The sequence below is a fragment of the Coccomyxa subellipsoidea genome, assembly GCF_000258705.1.
Source record: "Coccomyxa subellipsoidea C-169, whole genome shotgun sequence".
NCBI lineage: Eukaryota > Viridiplantae > Chlorophyta > Trebouxiophyceae > Coccomyxaceae > Coccomyxa > Coccomyxa subellipsoidea.
Window position 1 is genome coordinate 2,021,381 of NW_005178040.1, and position 26,921 is coordinate 2,048,301.

Below are 26,921 nucleotides of genomic sequence, written 5' to 3' on the forward strand. Positions count from 1 at the left end.
AGCGTCCTTGCTTCGTGAGAATCTACTCCGATGCAAGCCTTCATGTAAGCTTGGCCCGTCCGTTTGATTATACCCCAACATATATAAACATTTCTCATCAAGATAAATCAGCCTAGCACTTATGATGAAATGTTAGCGTGTGCATTTGTTGTACCTAGTGAAATGACCTCGTTTCATCAGTACATCATGTTGATGTCTAACCCCTGTCAAGGACAAGTTCCCAGCTGACATATTAGGAAATGTTCGGATATAATTTGTAAATGCGGCAACTCAAAACTTCTCGCCTGATGGACAAGCTCTGTGGATGCAGATAAAATGAAAGGGGGAGGATCTCCTGGACTTGTCAGGACTGAGGACCTCGCAACGAACTACTTTGGGGCCACTCAGCTGTTCAAGAAACGCTAGACATCTTCCAACTTCTAGGAATGCACGCTGATCCTGCGGCATCGTGACAGCTGCCCCGGACCACTAAGCACATGTGAGAAGCACCAGAAACAACCTAGGAGGTGTACATCTTTAGCCATGTCAGCGGCAGGCGCGGTGGATCACCTGATCGCGCAGATGCGCAAGCAGCAGGACCCGCAGATGCCACCAGACTGCGTGGGACGCTTCCTGTGCACCAAGTCCTCGTGGCGGGGGAAGTACAGGCGCATCATGTGCATCACACCCAATGCAGTGATCACGCAGCACCCCGACAACCTGTCCATCACGAACACCTACAGCTTCACTGGCGAGTCGGATATTGATGGAGTGACGGTGGGGGCTTCTGAGGCGGAGGAGCAGGAGTTTATTCTCTCAGCACGATCGGACAGAAAGGCGAGGAATCAACTCCGCTCCTTTCCTGCACGCATGCAGATCTTGGACATTGCCATCCTTTTTGTACCCGCTTGGTAGTGCAATCCCAAAAGAAGGGACCTGTTCATTGATGGTGCTTAACCCATTGAAATGGCATGCAGAGCAAATACAAGGGCGTCAAATTCTCATGCAAGCAGCGAGCGCCGCTTCTGACTGCTTTGTACCAATGCATCACCCTTGCCGCTATCGAGCAGCGCTGTCCCATTGCAACAAAGATCTTGGGGTGAGAACAATCTTCTGTGCTCTCATTGCAAGGCAACTCTCAGTTCAGAATTCAGGCTGTGCTTTCACTAATAACGCTGCCCGGCTGAATATCTTGTTTTTGCAGGTCCACCCAGGTGTTTGTAGCGTACAAACTGAAAAAGGGTCAGTGGGTACCAAGTAAGCTGCGAGTCACATCCTTTGCTGTGGAGCGATTGGATGCATATGGTGAGTGGACTTTTTCGGTGCATGGAGCATTTCTTGCAGCAGCCGTAGAAGAAGTTGTGCACTTCATGTAGCGCTGCCCTATGGCAAACCTTGTTGGGCTTTGTCTTCACAGATTGAGAGCATATTGTGCATGCCCGGCTGCCAGGCGGTGTGATTTGGCGATTGGAGTACCGCAACATGGCCTCCCCTGCAGCGCGCCTCCTTGTGACGGGGGTTAACGACCCTGGCTCGGTGTTTGCCTTCTTCGGCAAGGTGGGCCGCTCGCCGCGTGTCTTTGCAGCCCGGGACCGGGACACACTGCTGCGCGAGCTGCAGACTGCAGCCCTGAAGAAGATGGGGCTCACCGTGGCAGGTGCGAGGCCTGCACTGAGCTCACCATGATTTGGCTGGAAATAGCTCCTCAGCTTTGCGGTGGACACCTGTAATGCGAATCCTGCCGTTCGCATGCATGGCAATGCTGTTTGCGGTTGCAGGAACCAACCACCTGCGCTAGCTGCAAAGCTGTGCTTGTTGTCCAGTGCCGCAGTGGATGAATCTCTGCTGGGAACCACAGATGATATCTGAAGAGACCTCTGCGGGGAGGTTCTTGACGGTGGTTCAATTTGTCACAGTGGACAGGCAGGCAAGGATGAGCGGGCCGGAGCTGCTTGAGGCGGTCGGCAATGCAGAGCGCGAGCGCGCAGCCGCCCCAGACGAGGTGCCGCTGGGCGAATGGGAGGCGGTGCGTGTCCGGCCGGACTGCAACGCGCCCCTCATCTCCCAGGCGCTGCTGGCCAGCGCCGAGGAGGCCAAGAGCCTTCTGCAGGTGGGGATTTTGATCCTATCTTGGTGTCTCTCAAGAATCTATTGGTGTGGTAAAACAGCTTTGATACTGCTGACTCACATGGCTGAATATGTCAAATGCAAGAGCACGATTGTTGAGTACCAGCAAGCGAGCGGCATACGGGGTTGCAAGAACATTCTGGTCAAGGAAAGGGAGGCGCCCTCTGCAATCCTGAAATTTTTCAAGTTGGCCTCATGCGCGGGCGACTGCAAAAACAAACTGGGATTACGCTGCTTCGGCAGGAGGGCGGCGAGGGGCGCAGGAGAGGAGTGACGCGGAGGCTGGTGCTGACGGGGGGAGCCCTGCTGGAGCGGCGGCCGGCCAGCTACGAGGTCGCCGAGCGCCGGCAGCTGGCGGCATTGGCAGCCGTGGTGCGCTTCGCCGCGGAGCCCACCTGGCTCGGCCTGGAGTGGACCGACGGCGCCCCAGCCGCCATGTATGTCCTGCCCGGCCGCGACGCCCTGCTGGCCGCCCTTCTTGACGCCGCGCAGGTGTGCTTCATCTGCCCGCTTCCTTGTATTCTTCAAATATGCCATGCCCAAGACATCTCTTCTCCGGTCGCTCATGCTGTCTTTCGAGCATGATTGCAGGACCGAGACAGGGAGGGGTGGTTGTAAGTGTATTCAAGCTGCGCCCTTACCTCCGCCACTCTGGGATACCCGAACCTGTGTGGCACATGAGCCAGACTTGTATGCTGTATCCCACATGGCGTGTGTACTGTAAAACATCATGCCGTCAGGTTAGTAGGGTGCTCGGATTGCACACAGGTGTCGGCGGGGCGGCCAATTCCGGTGCTGCCGCAGCACACCTTCCCGGGCAATGTCGTGCTGTCCAGCCGGGCCACGTCCGGGCTGTCTCCGCCAGTTCTGCCAGACGCAGAGCTGGAGAGGCTGTGCCTGGGCCACATGGCCGCTGCAGCCAAGGAGGCCCTCAATGCGCTGGGGGATGTGCCCAGCTCTGCTGCGGAGGATCCCCGGCCCAGCCAGGCAGACACCAGTGACGGCTCTGCATCAGATCACATGTCGGGTGAGAGGCCCAAACCACTCATGTCAGCTGCGTGCCAGGGAAGCTATGCCATGCCATACTGCTGTGTTTCTCATTCAAAAATTTGGTGACATTGGCGTTGCTGGCGCAGTGGGCTCCCCACCGGATGTGAGGCGGCGCAACATGATTGCGGGGATGGCCGCCTCCTTCGGCGGGAGGAACCGTGACAGCGCAGAGGCCGGCCGGCAGGCCGCTCTCCGTGGCATGCCTCACAGCGCCGGCTCCCTCCCGGTGAGCATCCCTTCCTGTTTCGTCTGCAAAAGCCTAGACGTCCTGATGAGCCATCGCTTTTACTTATTCTGCTTCATAGGCTGGTGCCCAAGACGTCACCACTCAGGTTGAGGCTGACACATGTTGGCCTCATGTCCCTACATGCAATAAGTTGCAAAAGGTCCCACGTCTTACGGCAATTTCTGTGCAGGAGCCGGTGACAGAGTTTCGGCAGCGGGTGGCGGAGTTCAACGCATGCATTCCATACAGCGGGGTGTCATCCGGCGCTCGCCTGGACGACCCGGCGCTGACGGTGCTGCTGAGCCTGCTGCCGCTGGAGCCGCCGGCCGGCGCAAATCCCCCGCCGCCCACCACTAGAGAGGCCATCCGCACCATCAACGTGCTTCACTGCCTGCAGCGCCTGGCCACCTCCGCCCCCATCGCCGCCGCTATCGTCCAAACTCCTGGTGTGCCCTCCAGAGCATGCTCTCAAGTCCCATATTGCAGGATATTGGGGGTCTTGCTGTCATAGAATTTGTTGGAACGAGCATAACGAGCCCGAACAGGAGGTTGCTCTTGGCATTGTCATAGTGAGCAGACACAATAGAGGAGAGGGACTGAAAAAGGCCTGTATCTTTGACGGCAAAAACTCAGCTTTGTTACTGTGTCTAGCTGGAGCCACAGCAGAATTTGAGAGATTTGAGGTGCGTGTGCGCAGGGGCGGTGGTGCGCGTGTTTGCAGCGATGACGTGCGGGCATGAGCATGTGTCGGCAGAGGCGCTGCGGCTGCTGGCGCGGCTGTGGGCGCCGGCCAGCGCGCGCTCGGGGCAGGGCCCCTGGGTGCTGCCGCGCGTCGGCGGACCCTCAGCCATCGACGCCGCAGAGACGCAGTCGCAGCTCGCCGGCTTTGATGCGGCCGCCGCCGGCCGCATGGCCAAGTCAACCTGCCTTGGGCAGAGCGGCCGGTGAGCAAGCGCTTCCCCTGCACACAACAGCATGCAACACAACATAAACAATTAGGCAGATTGATATGAATTGTATAACCGCATATTGTTTGCAGATGCACCTAGCCTCTTGGCAGAAATAGTGTGTGACAATAAGTGATGTTTAGAAACCATGTAAAAGGCGTCTTGCAGCTAGAGGCCTGCCTGAGGCGCCTGTGTGTGTATGTGTGTGTTAAGGGCGGCTGCTTTGGTGGGAGTGCTGCGAGCAAGCGGCACGCCAACGGCGGCGTATGCGACGATGGCGGCCGTGGAGGCTCTAGCGGCTGTCGTGTGCCTGCCTGGCGCGGACAGCACAGACCCCATCCTGCGCCATGCACTGCTGTCAGAGGCCGGCGCCCTCGGCCACCCTCTCTTTGCGCTCTTCTCCCACCCAGCACGTATGCACACCCATCTCCAGAACCTCAATTATCTACCTCTGCCTCCGCCGCCTTTCGAGAAATTGATTTTGCTGGTACAATCAAGAAAGGCGCCGCTGCCCGTCAGAAAACAAGACCTTGCTCCTGAGCTATCGGTAGTATATCTGCTTGCATACACACCTCATGAAGCCAAGCCTAGCTCATGTGAAACCTGCCATGGACCTTGCTGAAGCTGAGGAGCACTGTGGCCACCGCAGGGCGCGTGTTGGATGCTGCGGCGCTCATAATGCGCGCTGTGGCGTCGGGCGGCGAGAACGCGGCCGCCCCCATGCGCGAGGCTGCCCTGACCGAGGGAGCCATGCTGCACCACCTCGCTGTCGGCATGTCCGGAGCTTCGGTACGTCCTTCTCCTCAAGAGAAGATTCATTGTCTTGGCTTACAGGATCCTTTGCTGCCGCCTCCTAAAGCACTGTGTGATGCTTGCGTGACGGCATTGAGTTCTGGACACAGAGGAGTTTGCCACCTTTGCCGAGCACTGCTTGGCGCTTGCACGGCTCCTGCCTTGCCACCCAAAGACGTCTCTTCTTAGAAGAGGAGAGAAGTGTGATGTGGAGGATGCTGTGGTGCAGGATCCGCGCGCCAAGCTGAGCCGCGACCTGGTGGGTCTGCTGGCGGACGACTACAAGCCGGCCCTCGACCTGCTGTGCCGCACCTACCCACCCGGCCTCCTGCAGTATCTCGCGCAGCCGTTGCCCCTGCCGCCCGCCGCAGCTCCGCGGCATCTTCCGCGCTCTCCGATACAGGTCAGCGGGTGCAGAGCTCGGTGGAGCTTTTTCAGGAATATATGCGGGAATTGACATCAAAATAGCGGTCTCTTTCTCGGAGTTACTGGCTCTGCTGGCAATACGGTAGGAAGTAGGCTGATGATGGGCTGGGTGGCATGCAGATTCAGGAGAGGCAGGCTGAGCAGGTGCCTCAGGAGAGGGCTATGTCGCCCCAGCCCCGGCACCCTGGTGCACCCTCCTCGCAGCGGGAGGTGCTGTCCGATGCCTTTGTGAACCAGCCCATGCTCACAAGTCTAGCAAGAACATTTAAGAGCCTCTACTCTTGAGCATTATAACACCTCATATCTAAATATTTGTGCTTGCAAATGCTGAGTTCATCGCAGCGCGTTGACAGCCATTCTGTGGCGGCTCACAGGTGCCAAAGTCTCCGGAGCGGGGCCATCTGAGCCCAGTCAGCAGCCCGCCGCGCTCTCCCAGATCAGTCATCGAGAGACCAGGCTTGGACCGTGCTGCGAGCAGCAGCGCAGATGCAGGCGGCGTCCTCGAACCGGGCCTCACCAGACCGCCGGGCTCTGCCACTGATGCTGGTGCGCCCCAAGTGCACCCCAGGAAACCCTAAATATTGGGTGCCTTGTAGCTTCCTCCTTCCCAGGGACCGAACCTGGTAGACACACAACAGCCCAATATACACGTGAGAGTTTTGATATGACAATATGAGCTGTGTCATATGCACAATTTAGGGATGGGTGCCACCTGTGTCCTCACCTTTGTGGATGCCAGAATGAAGCTGTTGGGTTGCAGGCTTGGTTGCAAGCTCCAGCGGTGTGGACCGGAGCAGCATGCGGCAACCGGAGCCGCCTGGCATGAGCCGGGGACTGCGGGGCAACTGGGGCGCCTTCTGGACGGCTGCGCTGCGGGACCACTGCCATGCCGGGCTCATCTGGAACCAGCAGACGCGCTCAGAGCTGCGAGAGGCCCTCCAGGTCAGATCCTTCACCAATCACTGGTCCTGGGATCAACCGTGGAGCCCTATAGTAGCCTAGGCAATTGGGCACCCCTGAAACAATACGTGTCGGGTTGCAACCGCTTCATTGGCCTTGAAGCAAGCCGTTTGCAGACTCATGTGTGCGCATGTAGGGCAGCAATGCACTGCCAGTCTTGCGGCCGTTCTTCCAATATGGCTATCCAAACATGAATGACACACCTGTGACCGTGCAGGCAGAGGAGGGCGCGCTGAGGGCGGGGCGGACTCGCGTGGCGGACGGGGCGGGCGGGCGGCCGACGTGGAACCATGCGGAGTTCCGAGTGCGCTATGCGTCACTCGCGCACCACCTCTGCGTCGCCGGCATCTACATTAAGCTCCTGCTGGATGGGCTCGATCAGGTGCGCTCAGCTATGTCCCACTCCGAAGTACAGCAGAGTGGCACCATCTGACCCCTTCACAAATAGATTCGCAGTCCGTGGCAACTCAGTGGGTTGTATTCTCTACGTGTGCCGTGCTGCTGTTAATTTAAAGCTTGCAACTAGCACCTGGGGTACTGAAGGTGCCGAACGAGGTCTATGTTTCTTGTGGTAATGAATGTGACATCACGGCCACATGCATGACATATTGCCGTTGGCAGATATGTCGTTACAATTGTTGCATGCAGTCTAAAGAAAACAAGTGTGACTCAGGGGGCGGTGGACAAAGTGCCGGCGCCGCGGGAGGTGTTTGGGGCGCTGCACCACCACTTCCTGTGCCTGGCGGACGCAGGGCTGCGCCTGGTGGGGCCCGAGGATGCAGCGCAGGGCGCCAGCGAGCAGGCGCTGCTGGCCGCCGCGGTTTCGCGCGATCCTGAGGCCGAGCGCGAGCTGTGCGCCCGCGCCATGGCCGCCCTATACCACTCCCACGCCGCCGCAATTGGTGCGCGCTTCGATCCGCCTACCTTGTGCGTTGTGTAGCTATGTATGCATGAGTGTCGGGCCTGCTCCTGCAGATCACCGGCTTGGCGCCTGCATAGCAGAGAGGATCAGAACAAAAGAGATAAATGATGAAGATTGCATTTGTCGATTTCTCATGATGCAGTTTGCTCATGTTGCACCCCTCATCATAGCAAGTGTCTGCTTGTTTCTCCAGTATTGAAGCCCACCAAGCTGAGACACGGTGAGAGAGAGCTGGCAACCCAATCTTGCGACGATATCGAAGATGAGCACCTACAAAACAATGGTGCTAAAAAGTGAGAAATAGCTGGTAACCCATTCTCGCAACGATATCCCAGATGAGCAGTTACAAACAATCCCGCAAGTTTTTGTCTTTAGGTAGGTTTGAACATGCGCAGGCCCGTTTGACAACACGGCGCACATGGCGGCTCTGCTGGACCGTACGATGAGCCGCGGCCTGCGCCACTGCCTGCTGCGCCTGCTGGAGGCCCTGCTCATCCCCAGATGCGGTCACAGCGACGAGGCCGCCTCCCAGGCCGCCCGCGCAAATGCTGTTACCTTTGTGGAGGCAGGAGGCGTCCAGCTGGCTGTTGACCTGGTGGCAGGTTTGGCAGCCTACTATGCACCAGCACAGCATCTTCTTGGCCTTGTTCATTGGTTGAGATATACTCAGTTTTTCTCTTGTAAGATATCTTTATATTGCAATTTTCTTCTCGCCATCTTCGCCTCCTGCATGGGAAACGGCTGCTGGCGTGGCAAAGTCAACTGTTTGACCTGTGTCTCTGCGGCTGATGGGGCAATGAGGAACCACATGGTGCATGGAAATGTGACGGTGTCACATGCGGCCTGCAGGTGCACATGAGGCGAAGGAGCGGACGCAGGTGCCTCTGCAGACAAATCTGATTGCGTACAACAGCCATGCCACAGAGGTGAAGGAGTGGTTTCACTACGCTGAGGGCGGGGAAACGAAGGGTGAGCCCAGAAACAAGGCGGACAGGCAGGAGGGGCAGCGCCTGGGCCCAGTCAGCAAGGATGAGCTGAAGACCCTCTTCTACAAGGGCAAGGTGCGCCGCTGATCTGGAATCGTGCGCGCGTCCTTTGAAAGAGCATTGATGAGAAGCAAGACTGCCAAAGAGAGAAATTGTACAAATGTTGCCCTGGGCCGGCTGTGCAGATTGGGCTGAAGACGCCAGTGTGGGTGGCTGGAATGGCGGAACCTGTGCCGATGTGGGCAAATAGGGAGGTGCGGTGGCTCGTCTCCAAGGGCGCAGGTAATTTCTTTCAAATATGCATCGCTCACCATGTCGTGTAGCAATCTGCATCTAGATGACCCACTGCACATGCATCACTCCACAGCAGAGCGGCAGCTGCTGTGCCGCAATAGAGCGGCAAATGCTTCCTTGAGCTTGCACTGCTTAAGTTGATTGCAGTGCATGTTGCTTCATAAAGTAAAGTGTTCTTACCTGTGACGTTTCTGCTGTGGCTGTGCCACCAGGCACAATGAGCCCGACGGAGGCGGCGGAGATAGCGCTGCGGGTGCTGCACTCGCTGGCGCAGCTGCAGCCGGCTGTTGATGGTGAGGGCCACAGTCTGCAGCCGCTGCCCACCGTGCACCGCATCCTGGCCTCGCCCCAGTGCCTCCCCCATATTGCACAGGTCCTGATCCACCCCTCATCCTACCCTGCCAGTAAAAGAATTGCAGCATGTTGGCAATTCAGCTTATCCTCCAGACCCTCCAACAGTGATGCACAGATTAACAAGCGCCCCCCTTCGCGCATGCTACCATTCCGGAAAACTGTTACTAGCGAATTAGCTCCTCCTCTAGACTCCAACATGAAGCAGGCTCTTGTTTCTGACATGCTTCAGCTGGGGCTCCTGATGCCCCTTTGATGTTGGTGAGGATGGAGATACTCCCTTGCTAAGAGAAAAAGAAGAGAGCCTCTGACTGCTTTGCGTGATTTCATGACATCTTAAGAGGCAGACACATGCCTCTTCAGACCAGAGAGGCTCTGAGCAGCTCTTAGCAGCCTGCTCAGGACACAGACGGTTGCCTCACAGACATATGATAGTGTCCTGGGATTGGTTGTGGCACAGGTGGTGCTGAGTGGGGAGCCGGCGTTGGTGTCACTGGCGGTGATGCTGCTGGAGGTGGTCCTGGAGCACAACGGCCCTGCACTTGCATCCCTCTACCACACCGGTCTCTTCTTCTTCACCCTCGCCTACTGCGGCTCCAACCTGGTCGAGATCGGCCGCCTCTTCAAGGTGCCATTCATTTCCTGCCTGCCGCCTGCTCTGCTGTCTTGTCCCCACGAGTTTGGTAGTGCTGCCACTCGGCATGCACCAAAGGTGCCGCCTTTTAGCATTGTGCAATGTGTAAAACACCCAGTGACAAAACACAGATGTCTCACCCTTTCATGACTTGCAATGACCATGTGGTACGACTGTGTACCCAGTGACACACGTACCTATTTTTGTGAAGACTTTGAGAGGACTGCCTAGAGAGAAAAGATGATGTAACTCACGCCTGCAAGAGAAACCCATGTCAACGTCATCCTACACGCTGTGTTGTTTTGCTTGCAGGTGGCGCACCTGGGGCAGCATTTCAAGGGGGCGGCAGGCTTTGCGGCGGGGACGCCTCTAGGGCAGCGCTCGTTCCTGGGCGGCCTGCTGCCGGAGTCGCTGCTGCACATCCTGACCAGCTACGGCGCCGGCGCCTTCGCGGCCGCCCTCGTCGGCGACTCGGACACCCCCGAGCTCGTTTGGACTCACCGCATGCGCGCCCAGCGCCTTATCCCTCAGGTGTAATATTCTAAGACGATTCAGGAATTGGGCGCTCTTCAGGCCTTGAATGATTCCAAGGGGCGATTCTGAATACCCTGCGGAGATGGCCCCCCTCACAAGCAGTCTCTGGTACTTATCACGGACAGAAATGCCATCTCCCAGCCACATCCACGTCCACAGCTCAAAGTCTGCTACAATTTGCATCCCCACTTGTTGGTCATTCTGGGGGTGCACAAGTTCCAAGTCATCAGCATCTGTAAAGGGGAGCCACTATAACAAGCTCAGGGCCTGCAATAGTATAGTGCAGACATCTATACCTTGTGAGCAGTGCAGGATGTCAGAGAGATCTGTCATCTTCATGCATGCCTGGCTGCGCAGATGCACCAGCACCTGGGCAACTTCCCTCGGCGGCTGGCACAGCATGCGCACGCGGTGTACGAGTACGTGGCCTGCCCGCCGGTGGGCTACCCGGAGCTGCGCGAGGAGATGTGGTGCCACCGCTACTACCTGCGCAACCTCTGTGACGATCGCTTCTCCGACTGGCCCATCGTCGACCACATCCCCTTACTGCAGGCAGGAATCTCATCATGAGCAATGCGTAGCTCTGATCCTTGCTTTTCATAGCGCTACGATATCATTCTTTACCAGTAATCGAGCACTTGCTGGGCCTCACTGAGGCTGTAGATTCGCCTGCGGGTATGGAGAAGGATTTGAGCATCAGCTGGAGTTCCTTGCACCTACTTGTCGTTCCATCCAAGGTCTTCAACGTGCACCATGCTTGCATCACCCTTCGCATGCTCCACCTTCAGACCCAGATGAGATGATTCATGGGTGTGACAGGGCATATTCACACATTCATCACAGAATGCACAGTTCTAGCTGAGTTTTACTTTTTTTGCTGCTTCATGACTCGCTGCATGCGGCAGGCGCTGCTGGATGAGTGGAGAGCGGAGCTGGCGCGCAAGCCGCTGGGCATGAGCGAGGCTGAAGCCTGCACGCTGCTGGAGATCTCTACAGGGCCCAATGAAACATTAGACGAGGAGACGCTGAAGGGTGCGTACCGGCGGCTGGCACGCAAGTACCACCCGGACAAGAACCCGACCGGCCGCGAGCGCTTCATGGCGGTTCAGCGCGCGTACGAGCGGCTGCAGGCCGGCGCCGCCGCCGGGCAGGGGCCGCAGCCCTGGCGCCTGCTCCTCATCCTCAAGGTGTGTCTCGCACCTCTCACTGTTCCAACGTCCCGCTGAATGGGTCTCATCTGTCTTCCTGATGGCGCTCCCCATGTTCTTTGAAGCATCCATGAACTCATTAGGTAGTTTTGATATTCATTTTATGGTTGCGCCTCTTTTGTCCGGAATCCCATGTCTGCTGGTGCCATTGGCGCGCACCTGTGGCATGCCGCAGAATCGCGCAATGCCCTAGTGCAAGAACCTGTCAATTCACTACAGCATGATCATGTTGGGGACTGAGGGGACTGGTTGCTGCTGCTGTCTGGCCTGTGGTTTCTCCAGCCATGCTCACCCTTGCGCCATTTTGGAATAGCTTGCAATGTTGTGGGAGCATGCATGTCATCAAGTGTAATATGATAAGATGCTTGGTTGTGGGTTGCTGCAGGCGCAGTGCATCCTGTTCAGGCGCTACCCGGACGTGCTAGAGCCCTTCAAGTACGGCGGCTACCCCATGCTGCTGGGCGCGGTCACCCTCCCGGACGACGACACCGAAGACACCGGGCCCAAGCACTTCCTCGCCCCAGAAAAAGCTCCCCTGCTGCAGGCGAGCCCATCCTCACCGCTCCAATTTCTACCTGAGCCTGCTAAGCATATTTTGTAAAGGTCACCTGGTTTGTGAAGAACAGAGGAACATGACAACCATAGATTAATCACATAAGATTAGAGCAAAACAAAATAGCAATCTACTTTGGGTATGAGTGTAATTCAAGTGATTCGATTATTTTAAACTTATTTATTTTATTGCATCATGTTGTCAAAAGTCTCAAAATTAATTGACTTCATGAATCATAATCTGCAGGCTGCAGTGGAGCTGTGCTGGCTGACGTGCGTGTCGTCGGAGCTGAACGGGGGCGAGCTGACGCGGTCGGGCGGGGTGGATTCACTGGGGCGCCTCATGCAGCGCTGCCTGGACGTCCTGCCGCGCGACGCGGCGCCCACTCTGCCGGCCGTAGTCATCGCCATGCACTGCATGCGCACCTTTGCCGGCATGGCCTCCTTCCCAGACGCCCGCGAGCAGCTGCAGCACCGGTGCGCCAGCCAGATCCTGTTCAGATTGCAAAGGATCCAGGATTCACAGGTATTGTCCAAGAACACTAGGAAGGCGGGCCATGAAAGAGGGAGATGAAGTCTTGGTTTGCTGCCTGCCCAAAATGCCGCAAGAGCAGCGCTTCCCACGCACAGCTATGCCACTGCAAGAGCAGCTGTGTGACAAGTATCTTGAGCATACTGTTGGAAAGGTGGGATGATTGTTGAAGTATTGGTATGTTGGGGTGATTGTAGGGAAGCATTGGTGGCGGACATAGTGCAGAGCTGCGGCCTCGAGCGCGCGACGGGGGCCGTGGATGCAGCCCTGCAGTGCGTCATCCAGATGGCCGCCTCTCCGGCACTCCAGGTACTGCCAGTTCTTTTCTGGTTGAGCATCACAGACCCCATACTTCTGCATGTCTTTGCCAACTGCTGCATGTCAATGGACTGTAAGGTCCAGCTTGAATCGCTATGCCTGAAGGCACCAACTTAGAAAGGCAGCGATGCAGAAACAAGCCTACCTCACTTGTATGAATCTGTGAAGGGAGCGTTGTTAATCATGGCTGTTGACCATGGCTGTGGCATGTCTGCGCACAGGAGCTAATGCTGAAGGTGGGCGTGCTGGGATACGTGGTGCCGCTGCTCTTCAACTTCGATGCCACCCATGAGGGGGACTCGGCTGCACCATCCACGGAGGCATCCGCGGTAGCCGCCCTTGCTAACAGCGGCGGCGACGGCGCAGAGGCAACCGCCTCCAGAGACACCGGGCCTGCCTTCCTGGGCCTGGGCACCGAGAGGTCGAACATGCAGGTGCAGGCCCCACTCAATTCCTGCCTGGAGTGCAGTGGCCCTTTGTGTGGCACTTCGCACAATCTCCGCTCATGATAGTGTGCACCAGGATCTGGTGCACCAAGGCTCCGAACAAGATATGAGCCCTGGCTTGCCTTGCATACACAAGACAAGCGGCGGCTGATGCCTAAGCAAGAGACCTTCATGGAATGTGATATGACATGTGACATTATGATCCAGTTGATATGGCTGATGAAGCATCTGTGATGATCCATCTATCGTGATTGCTGATGCTTGATGATGATTGTGATAAGATTTGGTTGAACAAATGCAGGCGGCGCGCAACTACCATGCCATGCTGGCGGCGCGCGCGTTGGGCCGGCTGGCGGGGCTGCTGCAGGGGGCGCTGGCGTCGGCGCCATGCCCGGCCGCGCGCGAGGCGCTGTCGGTGCTGCTCACGCCCGCGCTGGCCGCCCAGCTGGCCAACCCGGACCCGAAGCCGCTGCTCATGCACCTCAACTCCTCCCTGCTCAATCCCCAGGCACGCTGGATAGAGTGTCTGCAAACGCGTGACTTCTGCTTTAACAATATTCAGGACCTAGTAGATGGCTGGCCAAGTATTTCTGATATAGATCTCCCAGAGACCCAGTCCATGGTCGGCTAGCTTTAGCTGTACAGTTTCAGCCCTGCTTTACGTACTTCTCAACTGGGCATTAGGAATTGCTGTATTGGAATTTTACCCTGCAGTATCTTGTCCTCCAGGAACCAGGACACAAGCGGATCTTTTAGATGTGTGGGGGATGGAAAACCAAAGAGAACAGGATGCCATGTTGGTGTGGAAGGACAGGTCGGCGTGGTTGGTATGATTGAGGGCCTACCATGCATGTGCAGGTGGTGTGGAACAACAAGATGCGCGAGGAGGTGCTTACACAGATGGAGGCAGCCCGCGCCGACCCGGACAAGGCCGGCACCGCCCAAGGCTTCCGCTTTGAGGCCCTGCAGGTGACTCATCTTTGCTTGTCGCACAACTATGCCTGGTTGCTGCGTCATGAGTAGCATGTGTCATAAGTAGGAAATCTATCTGGGCAAGCCTGTCATCTGTGATCATCACAACAAAGGTCGAAGGCAGGGTATTTACTGCACAGGGCGAGCTGGTGGTTGCAAACGTGTTCGTGCGGGTGTACAACGAGCAGCCAACTTTCCCTGTGTCGGACCCAGCCTCCTTCTGCAAGGGCCTCGTCTCCTACCTCCACATGCAAGCGCAGTCGGCCTGGTTCAAGGACGCCTCACCCGCCGCTGCGACGCCGAAGGGTGCGGGAGCATTCATGTTCACTGCAAGCCTGTGCAAGCTCAACCCCTGCACTCTCTGTTCATCACTGGTTCTCACAATGCGCCTTTATTTGTAACCCCAACCCATTTGTCCCTGCAAAGCTTCTGTCTGGTTTGCTTGATTGCACAGCGCTTTCTACTGTCTTCTCTGGCTCAGCATGAATTGGATTCGTAATGAAGAGAAATGGTAATTGTATAGCAAGTGGTAGAGCGGGTTCTGAAATTTGCAGGCGAGGCAGAGGAGGGTATCCGGCGGGAGAGGGCGCACATGAGCGAGGCGGTGCAGGCGCTGCGGAACATCCTGGAAGCTCAGCCGCGCCTGGCAGCGCTCATGGCCTCACAGCCCGCCCTCGCACCCATCCTCAACTGCATCGACCCCATCTGCAGGTCCCTTTTTGCTCCCTACGCTCTCTTACGATACGCCTTACAATTTGCAAATTCCTAGCTGTTGCTGTGATTTTTCATTACTTCTGATGCCTTGCTGATTGGTTGCGTTAGCTCCTCCCACACATGCTGCAATCCTTGCTACACGTAGGAGTTGTTCATATGTGTCAATTTATGTACGTCTTGCAAGGCTGATGGGCTGGCGCCTTGGGTGCAGGCGGCTGCACCAGTTGGAGGCTGAAGGGTTGGGAGGCGAGCACGCGGCGGCTGCTGCGGCCGCAAGGGCGTCCCCCGAGGCGGCTTCTGAGGCGGACATAGCTGCCCTCGCCCTGGCCGTGCTTGTCCGTCTCACTGCGCAGTCAGGTGAGTTGACGTTGCTCATGCAAAGCTATAACATCATCTCACCGCTGTTATAACAATAAATTGCCGTGCTGGCTTGTGGTGTTGAACATCAGAGTCGATCTTCAGACTGCTGCAATGTCTCATTGTTCGCGAGTGAAAGCCTTGGTGGCTCAGCCAAGGAAAGCAGCATTTTGGCTTACTAGATGTTCCTCATGATAGGAGAGATGCAGCGATGCACGGCAGCGGTAGCGCATGCGGGAGGCTCCACATACAGAAGTAGCGAGCTAAGATGCGTTGCATTTCGCACACAGGCTGCGTGGAGGCGCTGGCGAGCGAGAGGGCGCTGCTGCTGGCGTTCTGGGTGGTGCACCGGCCGCCCTCCTCCACCGCGCTGGCCCTTGCGCTGCGCCTGCTGCACGCCCTGGCCGCCACCCCCGCCGCCGCCTGGTCCGCCGCCGCGCAGGGCGGCGCTGCCTACCTGCTCACCGTCCTGCTGCCCACCACGCCCCCATCCGCTGCCGAGCTGGTCCGTCCCTGACTCACAGCAGCAAACAGACTCGCTGGCATAATTGGTGTTGTTAATGATCAAGTTGCCTCTCGGGTGGCAGGAAAATGTGGGCGCTCTGTCAATGACATATTGGCAGTGTGAGGGCATTCGTAGCTCTGCTGCTATTTGTCCACCAGAATGCGCTGGCACATTGTTGAAGATAGCCTGGCAGTAAACTAGAGGGCCTATAAGGTAACTGCAACCCTTCTGCTGCAACTTCTGCCTAGAAGATAAGAGTTGATGGGTCGATTGAATGCAGGAGGCGAGCGAGACGGTGCGTGCGGCAGTTGCGACGTTGCTGGGGCAGCTCATGGGGCAACCCCTGCACGGGCCGCGCGTCACCCTGCTGCTGTCTCGCCTGCTGCCTCCCGGCCTTGTCGCTGCCATCCAGGTAACTCTCTTTGACTTTTCAGATCACCCTGCATTCTCACATAACACCTGCAGATTAATTTGTAATGCTCAGATTACGCACTTGTAGTACGCAAGGCTGAGTCTCTAAACGCTACAAAGAGCATTGTAAGGAACGGCAGGAGCAATCTCCACAGCTCGCAAGGAAGATGCGTTTGATAGATTTTGCTGCATTGTCAGATAATGCAACTGGCACCGGTCTTGACAGTATGTGTGCTGTGCGCAGGAGGGTCCTGGTGAGTCGGCAGTGGCGGCACTGGGGCACGCATCGGAGACGCCGGAGCGGCTGTGGAACATGAGCATGGCCATGACCACCGCCGACGAGCTGGCCGCCCTGGCCGCCTCTGCGCGCCGGTCCCAGGTGCTTCTCCCTATCTTTCTGATGTCCTTCCTTGGTCTGAGTCTCTTTCTCTCTATATCTCTCTACTTACACCATTTTGTCAATCTCTCACCCCCTCAACACTAGTTGCTGGGGCCCTTGGTTTCGTTTGAGCTGTGGCTGCACAGAGTCTCGCCTTTGATCTGTTTGGAGGCATGAAAAGAAGGGGGCACGCTAGCATGGGGGTCTCAATATAAAGAATACAAGGCCGTGAGAGCATGGGGTGGGGACTGGTGCAGGCGGGCGGCAGGCTGGACTGGGTGCCTCCGGAGGGATTCCGCATCCAGTTTGAGGGCGAGCAGGCCGAGCTCTTCGTCGGCGGCGTCTATGTGCGCCTGTTCCTCAAGAACTCCCAGTTCCCCCTGCGGCACCCCAAGGTGTGCGACGTTCCCCACGCTCCACTCTGCACCTGCTTGGACTCACACTTGGACTTGTCATATTGGACCGGTATATGCCAATCAGCTTGCATGGTCTTCTGTTGGAACCCATCTGCATGACCATCCATTCCTTAGCACATGGGTGGATCATATTGGACCAAGTTAGAGGCCGCGTTAAGGCCCATTTAGGCCAGTTTTCCAGACTCTGGTGGTGAGCTCTACGCATGCAGTGGTTTTGTGGTTCAAACAAGTAAAACCGGTGCTGAAGGGCTCTAAGCGTAAAATGTACCGCAGAGGTTCCTGGAGGGCTTGCTGGAGGCGTACGCAGCAGACGTGGATGCGCACAACGCGGAGCGTGCGGTGCTACTGGCGGCGGCTGGTGTGGAGCTGCTGCGCGTGCACTCGCTGCTGGCCGATCACGCCGTCGCGCTCGGCGCCGCCGACAAGCTGCTCAGGATCCTGGCCGCCAACGCCCCCCAAGGTGCACATCTGTTAGTACACTGCTTTATGACATTTTGCATGTCACAATTTGTATCACACTGATGTGCGTTCACGTAGCACTGTGCAATGTGCTCTCCAAGCTGCTCTCAGAGTGTATGCTGTCTGCAACACCCAATTCGCAGCCCAGTCGTTAGCCAATGGTCAGCAGCGTGTGCACATTGTTTAGTTCCCCAGAAAAGGAGGGCGCCAGTGTATGCGTATGTTCAAGCAACGGTGTTGCTGCCAAGCAGGGGAGGAGGGCGGCGGCGGGAGGCGGCCGACGGCGGCGCACGAGCTGGGCGGGTCGGCGCTGCGGCTGCTGCACCAGCTGGCGCATGCGACCACGGCCGCGGAGGCAGTGTCACGCGCATCCACCCCGGCCGTGCCCACCCTGCTGGCCGCCACCAGGTGGGCTAACCCCAGATCATCTCAGTCATTCTTGCCACCAAGCATTCCCCAGCCACGTCGCTGTCATTGCACAATGCTCAAGCTGCATACACTGCTCAAAGCATGTTGCATGTGGTGCAATGAGCTTCACAAATTGCAGAAGTTTTCTGGTGATATACAAGGTTGCGAGGGGTCTACAAGATTGTCAAGATGCGGAATGACAATATTGTTTGAAGTCATCACACGATGGCATTGTCAACCCATGCCTATGAATTGACAGGGGTGAGGATGGGGCGTGCAGGTGGGGCCTGGCGGGCAGCATACTGGCGCTGGAGACGCTGAAGCTGGCGCTATCAGTGGACAACCGCGCGCGTGACTCCCTCGTCGGTGCCGCGCTGGCCGCTGGCCTGCTGCCGCGGCTGCTAGCCAAGCTGGACTGGCGCAAGGACGCGCGCCCCGGCGGCTTCGGCGAAGAGGAGGTGTGCTTCTGGGCCCCTTCTGCCTCGACGATCATTGGCTGACTGATCCACAGATTGGCACATCAAGGCAGTCATAATATAATTGCATGATGCATATAGGTCAATCTGATTGTGTGCTGCTGCCCCATGCCATTTTCTTGCCGCAAGTTGAGAGGAATCAGCGGCCTATTCGGCAGGAGGAAGCATACCACAAAGCTGTCAATCCGCGTACAGGCACTGCCTTGCATGGAGAAATATTAATACTGGTACCCAGAGGATCTGGCAGTGCGCTCCAGCTCCGACGCGCTAGCTATCTTCCTATCTTACAGTTAATTTATGTGGCAGGAGCGGGCGGAGTCAATGGAGCGGGTGCTGGCGGTGGAGCTGCTGCACCTGCTGGCGGCGGAGGGCGCGTACGGCGCACAGGTGGCCGCCCAGCTGGACGCCAGCGAGGTGTGGCACGCCTACCGCGACCAGAAGCACGACCTCTTCCTGCCCGCTGGCGGCACGGCGCAGGTTCGCACACCACACCCCATATTCATCCGCACTTGCCACCCTTGCACTGCACTGCCATGCCAATTCTATTCCATCTGACTTTTACAGATGCGGGCTGTCTCACAGCTTCAGTGGCAGTGTCGATAAGTAGCTGCACACCTGTCCTTGCTGCACATGCATGGGCAGACTCTAAAGGTCGCTTCATCTTTTAAGTAAGAACAGCTTACCTACCTGAGGCTGTGTTGCATGTGGTGCATGCATATTGACAGCGGCCTGTGATGTGTGCAGGGAGGGGTGTTTGGGCTGCTGACGGGGAGCCAGGTTGCCCGCTTCGCGCTGCCGGCTCCGGAGCCGCCGCCGGAGGCAACGCCCATGACAGCGCCTGCTCCCCCAGCGGCCACTCTCGCACCCGCTACTCCACCCGCTCCCATGGCTGAGGACGCCAGCCGTGCATCTCAAGAGCAGGCACCGCAGGCGCCGCCTGCGCCACTAGCTTCGTACACGCCTGTAGAGCAAGGCGGAGGCCCAATTGTTGCTGAGAGGAGCCAAGCGGAGTCACCCAGCAGGCAAGCAGGCGGAGAGGGCAGTAGTGCTGCTCCCGCCCAAGTCTCTGAGGAGCCGCCACAAGCAGGCGGCGCTAGGCAGCAGCCAGACAACGCCTCAGTGCTGGCGCAGAGTTTGCCAGGTGATCTGCAAGCGCCTGAGCTGGCTCCTGCCTCAGCAAGCAGCCTTGAAGAGCCGCCCTCGGAGGAGGCCAGCGCAGCAAAGCCTGCAGAGCTAGGTGCTGCGGCTGCATCCCTGGCTGAGCAGGAGATCAGCCCTCCCTTGCCGGCTGCTTTAGAGAAGCCGCAACATTGCAGCGCAGCTGCAGCCATGCCTGATGCAGAAGTGCACCCAGAAGCTGGGGCAGAGCAGGTGGCTGTTGCCCCAGTAACCAGCAGTGTGAGCTCGCCGGGGACAGCTGGTGAAGCAAGGGAGGAAGCAGCAGCAGCAGCGTCGCCTGCCACACGGGAGCCGCCAGAAATCATGATGGATGAGGATGCCGCGCCACCTCAGCCTGATGCTGCCGAGCAACACCCCAGCGATCTAATTGAGCCTGCTGAGGGCAGCAAAGATGCACCAGCACCCAGTAGCGACGCCATAGATACTCACCCCATAGAGACCTTGCCAGCGGCACCGGGTGGAAAAAAATCGACAGAGAATGGAGACACCTCAGCCATGCGTGCACCTGGCGAGCGGCTGGACAGTAATGGCGACGCCTCACCAGCAGAGGGAGACCATCTGCAGATCACACAGGAGCCAGGTGCACAGGCAGAAAGCACTGCTCGCCAGGAGAGCGCTGCAGAAGCGGCCCCTGCTGCTTCAAAAGTACCGGCAAGCCAGGCCTCGGCGGACGTCACGCCTGCAGCTGCCCATGGCTCGAGCACAGCAGGCACGACAGCTGAGGCGTCCTCAGCCCCTACACCACCAAGGCAGGAGGAGCAGCAAATAGCGCCCTTGGGAGAGTCGGCGTCACAGCAGGTTGCAACTCCTGCGCAAGCAGCTGTGCACTCGAGAAAAGCTGCCCCAGCGTTAGAAGCTGCTCAGCCCAGGCCAGCTGCCAATGAGGCTGTGCCAACCCCACCCGCCGTGCGGGCATCAGCAGAGGCTGCAAACGCCACGCCACTGCCGCCGTCCAGAGCAGCAAGCCGGGCCTTTGAGGCCAAGCCGGTTACAGCGCCTTCGGTGGCCCCTGCCAAGAGCCCAGCCGTGCCAAAGCCGGCCCCGCAGCCGCTGCCGCAGCCGAAGGCGGCGCAACCGCGACCGCCATCTGCAGCCGCCTCTCCCGCCCAGCCTCCAGACAACGCACCGCCTGCTCCGAGATCCGCGCCGCGCGCAGCAGCAGATCCGCTGCAGGCGCTGCTGGGCGCATCGCAGCTGGGGCCGCAAGCAGCCGCCACAGCCGCAGCGTCGCCCCTGCGGAGCGTCAAGTCCCCTCCGCAGGTGGCGGGGGCGCAGCCACTCACGCGCGCGCCATCTGGCCGCAGTCAGCCGCTGCCGGCGCCCCGAGCGCCCCGGCTTGTGCAGCCGCCAGCGCAGCGCGCGCTCGTGACGCCGATGTCGGTCAAGCCGGGGGCCCAGAGCAAAGACAAGAAGTCCCCCACCGCTTCCGACGGGCAGTTGGTCAGAAACAAGGTGGAGTTCAACCCTCTCGGGTGACCAAGTTCAGAAAAGTGCAGAATGGGATGCAAGCCGCGCTGCTCTGGGAGATGATAGCCATTGTCACTGTGTCAGAATTAATAGTTGTCTTTGATTTGGTTTTCAACCTTAGATCTGTATGTAGCTTGTTCCGGTAGCTAGTTGGGTCCACTGAAAATACATGCACATTTTGTAGGCCTGTACCACTAGATATCTGTCAGAATGTGCAATGTAGCTGTTTGCTAGAGTAGGCATGATGCCCATCCCGGGATGTGTCAGAATTCTTATGGCTGGCCAGCTGGTAGGAATGTATACCATTGCGGCTGGAGTACCAGCTGGTAATATTAATGCCACTTGGCAATACTGCAAGCAGCATCATGCTGATGATCAGGAGGTAAAGAATGAGGCCCGGAGTACAATTATCCCAGAAACCCCGGACAAAGGTCAGAGTCTAGGCTCAGGTCTAGTTCAATCTTCATTACCCCGGTGATTTCATATCAGCGCCTGGGCACCACCGGTCTCCGTATATGGTATCGGTCGTACCGGCTGCGCGCATCATGCATGCCGGCGGCCGCACATAGCAATGCATTCATATGTATATGTCATTTGCTACATGCAAAGCGCATGTCACGACACAAGGGCACACCTCAGGGTCGGTTCGCTGCATAATCCAGCAACCGGCATATTCAAAATTCTGAAGCTGACGTCCCTGTACCCTTGAGAGGCAGCTGCGCGTTCAGCTTCCGTGCGTCCGTCAAGAAGGGAATGGATTGACTGCTTTGCGGCTGTTTTGGACGCTATTCGCGGCCTAGATATGCTGCAATGTTGACACCTGCATCCCTGTTGTTTGTTAGTCTGTGCTGTGTGCTCTGCGTCACTGCACAGACGCCAGATCAACCCACACAAACGCAGACAACCGTGCTGCCGAATGGCCAGACAATAATCATCAATACGTTCCTGAATAATACAAATACCAATGCGAATGCTAATTCCAATCAGAACAGCAATGCAAAACCAAATACGAACGTCAACACGAACACCAACACTAACAGCAACGCAAACTCAAAAAACAACAGCAACAATCGGATTTCTTACACAAATGGGAACACTAGTGGAGGCTCATACTCGCCCTACTATTCAGGTATGCTGTCATAGCCTGAACGACCAATGATCATGTGAACGTTGCAGGTACGTCTTGCGTTTCTCCCTGTTCTGATGCTCCTGACTTGTGCCAACAGGGGGGGCTCGAAACAGGTGCAATCTGGTGCAGAACACCAACTACAAGGGCGACTTGATCCGAACAGTGACCACTGCCACCGCGGCAGATTGCTGTGGCATTTGCTTTGCACAGAACAACTGCAGTGTCTTTGTGTTCTGTGCAAGAACTTCTGGGTGTCGGAACGCCAACATCAATGTCTTCCCATACCAGTCATGTTCCCTCAAAAGCCTGCCAGGGATTGCATCAGGAGGGGCTATAGAGTCCTGGGCCAGTGGTCAGGGTGTGGAGTTCATCTCCGGCAGTGTTAATTAGAGTGGCGCCCTCAGGAGCAGTCCGGTGTACTATGTAGATGCAATTTACAAAATTGAATAAGACATGCAGAGGTCAGCACTGAGTTGTTTCATGATAGGTGAATAATCCTTTAAAGATTGTGAGTGCCATTGCTGCTTTGCTGAGGGCTAGCAAATTAGCCAGGTGCCCTTTCATGGTCCACCACCATTGAGATGTAGACAGCACCATGAGATCCTCATTACACAGAAATCCCACTTGCTTCGTTACTAATGCGGGTATAAGCAACACTCGTGCACTTGTACAGTGCCGAAGATGTGGCTGGTATTTGTCGTGCAGAGCTCTGCTAACTTGTCATTATATCATGTAGTATGATTTATATGAACTCCATGTGGACCTCGAGCACATCCAGGTCAAGAATCTTAGCAGATTCTTCACAGCCCACAAGAGAAGCAAGGTTGGGAGTGGTGCGGCCGTCGTCAGAATGCACAAACTCCTTTATGTACGTGCCAGCCTGCACATCACACAGCTTCTGGCAGACCCATCAGGACGCTGCCTGCCATTCCTGAAACAAATTAAGAGAGAAGGGAGAATGTAAAGCATTGATTGACTGCACTGTACGATACGATACGACAAGGATACATTTGCGCAGCCCCTCAGCCCAGATAGAAGAGAGAATATCTTTAAAAAGTGGTCAGAAAGGCCACCTGAGTGCGCAGGCGCAGAACCAAGCTATGGGGATCGCCTTCCACAGGCTCTGCACTCATTGAGTAGATGGTCTTCTCTCGCACCTGTCATGCGCAGAAGCTCACTAAAAACCACCACATGCAGCCCAGCAATTTCAGCCCACACAATACGATTCCTCAGGCAGTCAAGCACACAGTCAGCAAACAGTCAAGCGCTTAAAAGGTGGTCAAGTTCAGTCACGCAGGAGGGGGCCCCACCAGCATGGCTCGCCTGTGCTCCACACGCGTAGGTGTGCGCTGCTGCAGCACGAGGTTCTCGCTCGAGTTGATGTTTTCCAGGATGGCGGGCGTTACTGGGCAGGGCAACCAGCATGTGGCCAGATAGGACTTCTGCTTCTCTTGCTCGCCCGCCTGCACAGCTCTCAGGCTCTTGGTATGCTCTTGGTGTTTACACAACAACCTGCTAATGCCTCTTTGGGATTACACATTGGGAGATCAGCATACTGGGAGTGCCTTCTTTCTACGAGAAAGACCAGCAAGCATAAGGGCAGCAGAGAGAGCTTGGTGCATGCAATTGCGCGCATGCTATTCCATCCAGCAGTCGCACCTTGATGAGCTTCAGAACGTCCTTGTCGACCGGCTGCAGCTTCCTGACCTCCACTCCAACGCCGGACTGATTCAGGCTGTCTGCCATCTGCTCGAAGCACTCCAAGGCAGGCATCGCTGCCCGTGCATTGGCGATCTCCAGCACAAAGGGCCGCCCGCTGCCAAGCATCCTCACATTCATGTCTTCTCGGCCTGCCAGACACAAGAGTTCCTCCAGGGCGGCATGATCATTTTGTACAAGATTTGCCATGGGACTTCGACTAGAAAAAGTCAGGTTGAAGGAGGTAGAGCAACATTTCACAGCAGGTCCTTGCGAACGTCTTCTGCATTATATCCTTGCAGAGCAGTGGGGTGGGAGGATTGAGCAAGGTAGCAACCTGCAGAGATGAACTTGGACCCGTCGCAGCGCAGGTGAGGCAGCACGACCCTCTCAACCTCCTCCTGGATGCTCGTCCGGCCCTTGCGCATCCCGTCTATGACAAACGGCGTGTGGCTGATGTCCCTGCAGAACAGCAGTCCAACTCATCTCAGTCTGTGTACGTCATCTGCATGCATGGTATAACGAGACCTTATGGTCGAATGATTACATGCAAAGTGCAAAAAGTGTCAGTTTGAGCTGCTCGCCTTTGCAGCTTCAGGTAGTAGCCTCCAACATACACTGCCTCCCTCCTTGGCCGCACAAAGACAGACGCAGGCTGTGCAGGAGGGAGCGGTGGGATCCTGACTTCCTGGCCAAACTTCAACTCCATCATCTTGGCAGCCGCCTGTGCCAGGGCCTCCGACGCAGACCTGCCTGCCACAGGATAGCGACATTTCATACTATGAAGTTAAAGTGCTGTGATTCTACGCTGTGCAATACACAAATCAAGTCACGTTGAATGCAGTGTTTTGCTGCTACAGCTGGTGTCACGGTGCAGGTCACATACCCAGCTGCACAGGCGCGGCGCCTCGCTTCCTCTTTGCCCCTCGCCCCTTGCCATTGCTGCCAAACAAGAAGTCTGCCTCTGTGGCAGTAGCCGGGTGCGCAAAGGTGAGCCCGATCCGCAAATCAGCCTCTGAGCGCATTCAAATTTCAGTCAGGCCCATCTTGTACATGCAGTTAGCAGCTTTTCTTCTTCATACTCCCTCCACACCTTGCAACGAGTAGTAGACTGTTTGTTTCAATTGTGCCGTCATGGACCAGTGGCAGGCCAGAGCCACAGTTGCACCCGTATTGGGATATTGCCCAAGAGTGCTGCGCTAGCTAAACTAAATGGTCCATTCCTCAAAGCAGCTGGCTCGCCTGGGTCCTGCCGGCAGCGCAGCTCTTGTGCAAAGGGCCCCCCGAGAGTATGGCGCAGCGCCGTCTTCAGGTCCACCACATCGACAGACGGCGAGTGTCCCGGTAGCGCTGGCAGCACGGCGGCGTCCCTGCGCAGCCAGTGCCAGACGGCCTGCTGCCGCACCTGCGCCGCGCCCGGCAGCGACACATCCAGCCAGAAACTACTGAACTCGTGGCCCTCCTGCCTGCGCACCAAACGACAACCCATAATGACTAAATGAGTGCTCCTGGGGACATGGCGGCGGCTCGCTTTACTACATGACCAAGGCAACAGGGGTGTGTTTGGCTAAGAATGTTTACACCATGCATGCAGGGCTCTGCAGAGGACACTGCATGCAGCTGATGGCGGCTCATGCGGCTGCCTCACCTGACAGCTTCGGCAATCGCGGCAACAGAGGCTGTTGTGACCGGGACCCACGGCTGAGGGCTGCCGCTTGCGTGCTGCACTGCTGTGGTCAAGTCGCTGCTGGGTGCGGGAAGCGCCGCTCCATCTGTGCACTGCAGTGCTCCCAGACACACCGGGCACGCCTGTGCGCCTGCATCAGCCTGGGCTCCTGTCCCCTCTGCTCCCAGCAAGACCCACCATCAGTTATATGCAAGGAAACTTCAACACAGCAGAGAGCAGCAGCCGTTCTTTAAGCTTGTCCAGTCCAATGTACCATGCCTCTGGTCTTGCCTGTGGACGACGGATTGCTTGCTTCCTGCGCGCTGGCATGCAAAGCTGACACAGCTGCCTGCAGGTCCCGGATCCTGGGTGCGGGAAGTGCATAGATCTCGCCAGATACACCCGCAAAACGAAGACAGCACCGCGCACACACCTACATAGACATCTGAATTGCTCAGCGGCAGGGTTGTGGCCAAGCTCGGTGCTTGCCATGGGTATCCTTTGAACTTACTTGGATCTGTAGCAGCTTTTCGAGGATCTGCAAACATGCCGTCCCTCCTTTCTGGGTCACTGCTTGTATGTAATTGTCCACAGTACCTGACGCAAGAAATTGTCGAGTCTCAGATCAATTACTCAGATAGGCACTGAACGAAATAATTATTGGAAGAGGAACATTTCTTCAGCGTACAAGATTACCATCGTTACTATTATTGGTGGTGTTCATAGCAGATCAGTCCCCAGATCAACCTCAAGTAATTTTATAGGAATCGATCCCTGCACTGATATCCTTTGTTGATCAACAAGAATAATATGTTCCCGCAATTAATTATGTGGAAATGGACCCGTCTTCAGCATAATTACTTGTCTCTGTGCACGTGCCTTCACGTGAACATGCACGTGATATGACAAGTCTTGTGTCTCTGGGCTTCTGCGTTTGCATAACCTCTTCCGTGCTTTATTCAAACTGCTGGATGTTGTACTGTGCGACTAGGTCAACAGCCATCCCGAACAGGCAGTGACGAGATATCCTCAATGGGAGGGCACCCGTTAGGAAGGTTGGAAATAAGCACCACGATGTAATCTCTGATGACGTACAGACTAGTGTGAGTATCCCTTTTATGTGGAGAACAATCTTAAATTAAGCTCTGCACATCAACGTAGAGCACAGGATAAAAACAGACATACTGTCCAAGAATGGATTTGATGTGACTGCGTCGAAAATACAAGCCAAAAAAATAGTCCTTTAGACAGCCTCTCGCTTATTTTATCGCAGTGATACTATCACTCTATTGAATTTCACTTGATCGACCAGAAAGGTTGCAAAAATTCATCTGGTCTTGGTCATCTCACAATACAACAGGCGCGAGAGACAATACAGCAGGGATGTTCCTTGATGTGGAG

General features: G+C 56.6%; 2 protein-coding genes across 2 annotated transcripts; one reads left to right on the forward strand and one right to left on the reverse strand.

The window, feature by feature from the left end:
- Positions 1 to 522: 522 nt before the first annotated feature.
- Positions 523 to 21,036, forward strand: COCSUDRAFT_40212 (hypothetical protein; the record flags this gene model as incomplete). The annotated part of the gene is made up of 45 exons (XM_005650524.1): positions 523 to 756; positions 957 to 1,078; positions 1,184 to 1,284; positions 1,430 to 1,636; positions 1,896 to 2,089; positions 2,350 to 2,598; positions 2,875 to 3,133; positions 3,243 to 3,382; positions 3,573 to 3,828; positions 4,080 to 4,326; positions 4,543 to 4,742; positions 4,979 to 5,118; positions 5,351 to 5,524; positions 5,668 to 5,691; positions 5,922 to 6,093; positions 6,308 to 6,489; positions 6,725 to 6,889; positions 7,181 to 7,409; positions 7,825 to 8,031; positions 8,279 to 8,490; positions 8,601 to 8,697; positions 8,922 to 9,082; positions 9,521 to 9,688; positions 10,007 to 10,225; positions 10,586 to 10,756; positions 11,134 to 11,415; positions 11,822 to 11,902; positions 12,236 to 12,465; positions 12,718 to 12,829; positions 13,060 to 13,272; positions 13,586 to 13,852; positions 14,143 to 14,253; positions 14,397 to 14,562; positions 14,811 to 14,967; positions 15,182 to 15,327; positions 15,618 to 15,832; positions 16,113 to 16,244; positions 16,488 to 16,622; positions 16,880 to 17,017; positions 17,312 to 17,498; positions 17,749 to 17,905; positions 18,186 to 18,363; positions 18,688 to 18,858; positions 19,126 to 19,285; positions 19,703 to 21,036. The coding sequence occupies 45 exons, from the start codon at positions 523 to 525 to the stop codon at positions 21,034 to 21,036; spliced, it is 9,102 nt and encodes a 3,033-aa protein (XP_005650581.1).
- A 1,862-nt stretch (positions 21,037 to 22,898) lies between these two features.
- On the reverse strand, positions 22,899 to 24,285 carry COCSUDRAFT_12682 (hypothetical protein; the record flags this gene model as incomplete). Its single annotated transcript, XM_005650525.1, has 5 exons — positions 22,899 to 23,036; positions 23,230 to 23,313; positions 23,467 to 23,637; positions 23,834 to 24,006; positions 24,192 to 24,285. Coding segments are annotated over 5 exons (660 nt in total), but the record flags the coding sequence as incomplete, so codon positions are not given.
- Positions 24,286 to 26,921: the final 2,636 nt, after the last annotated feature.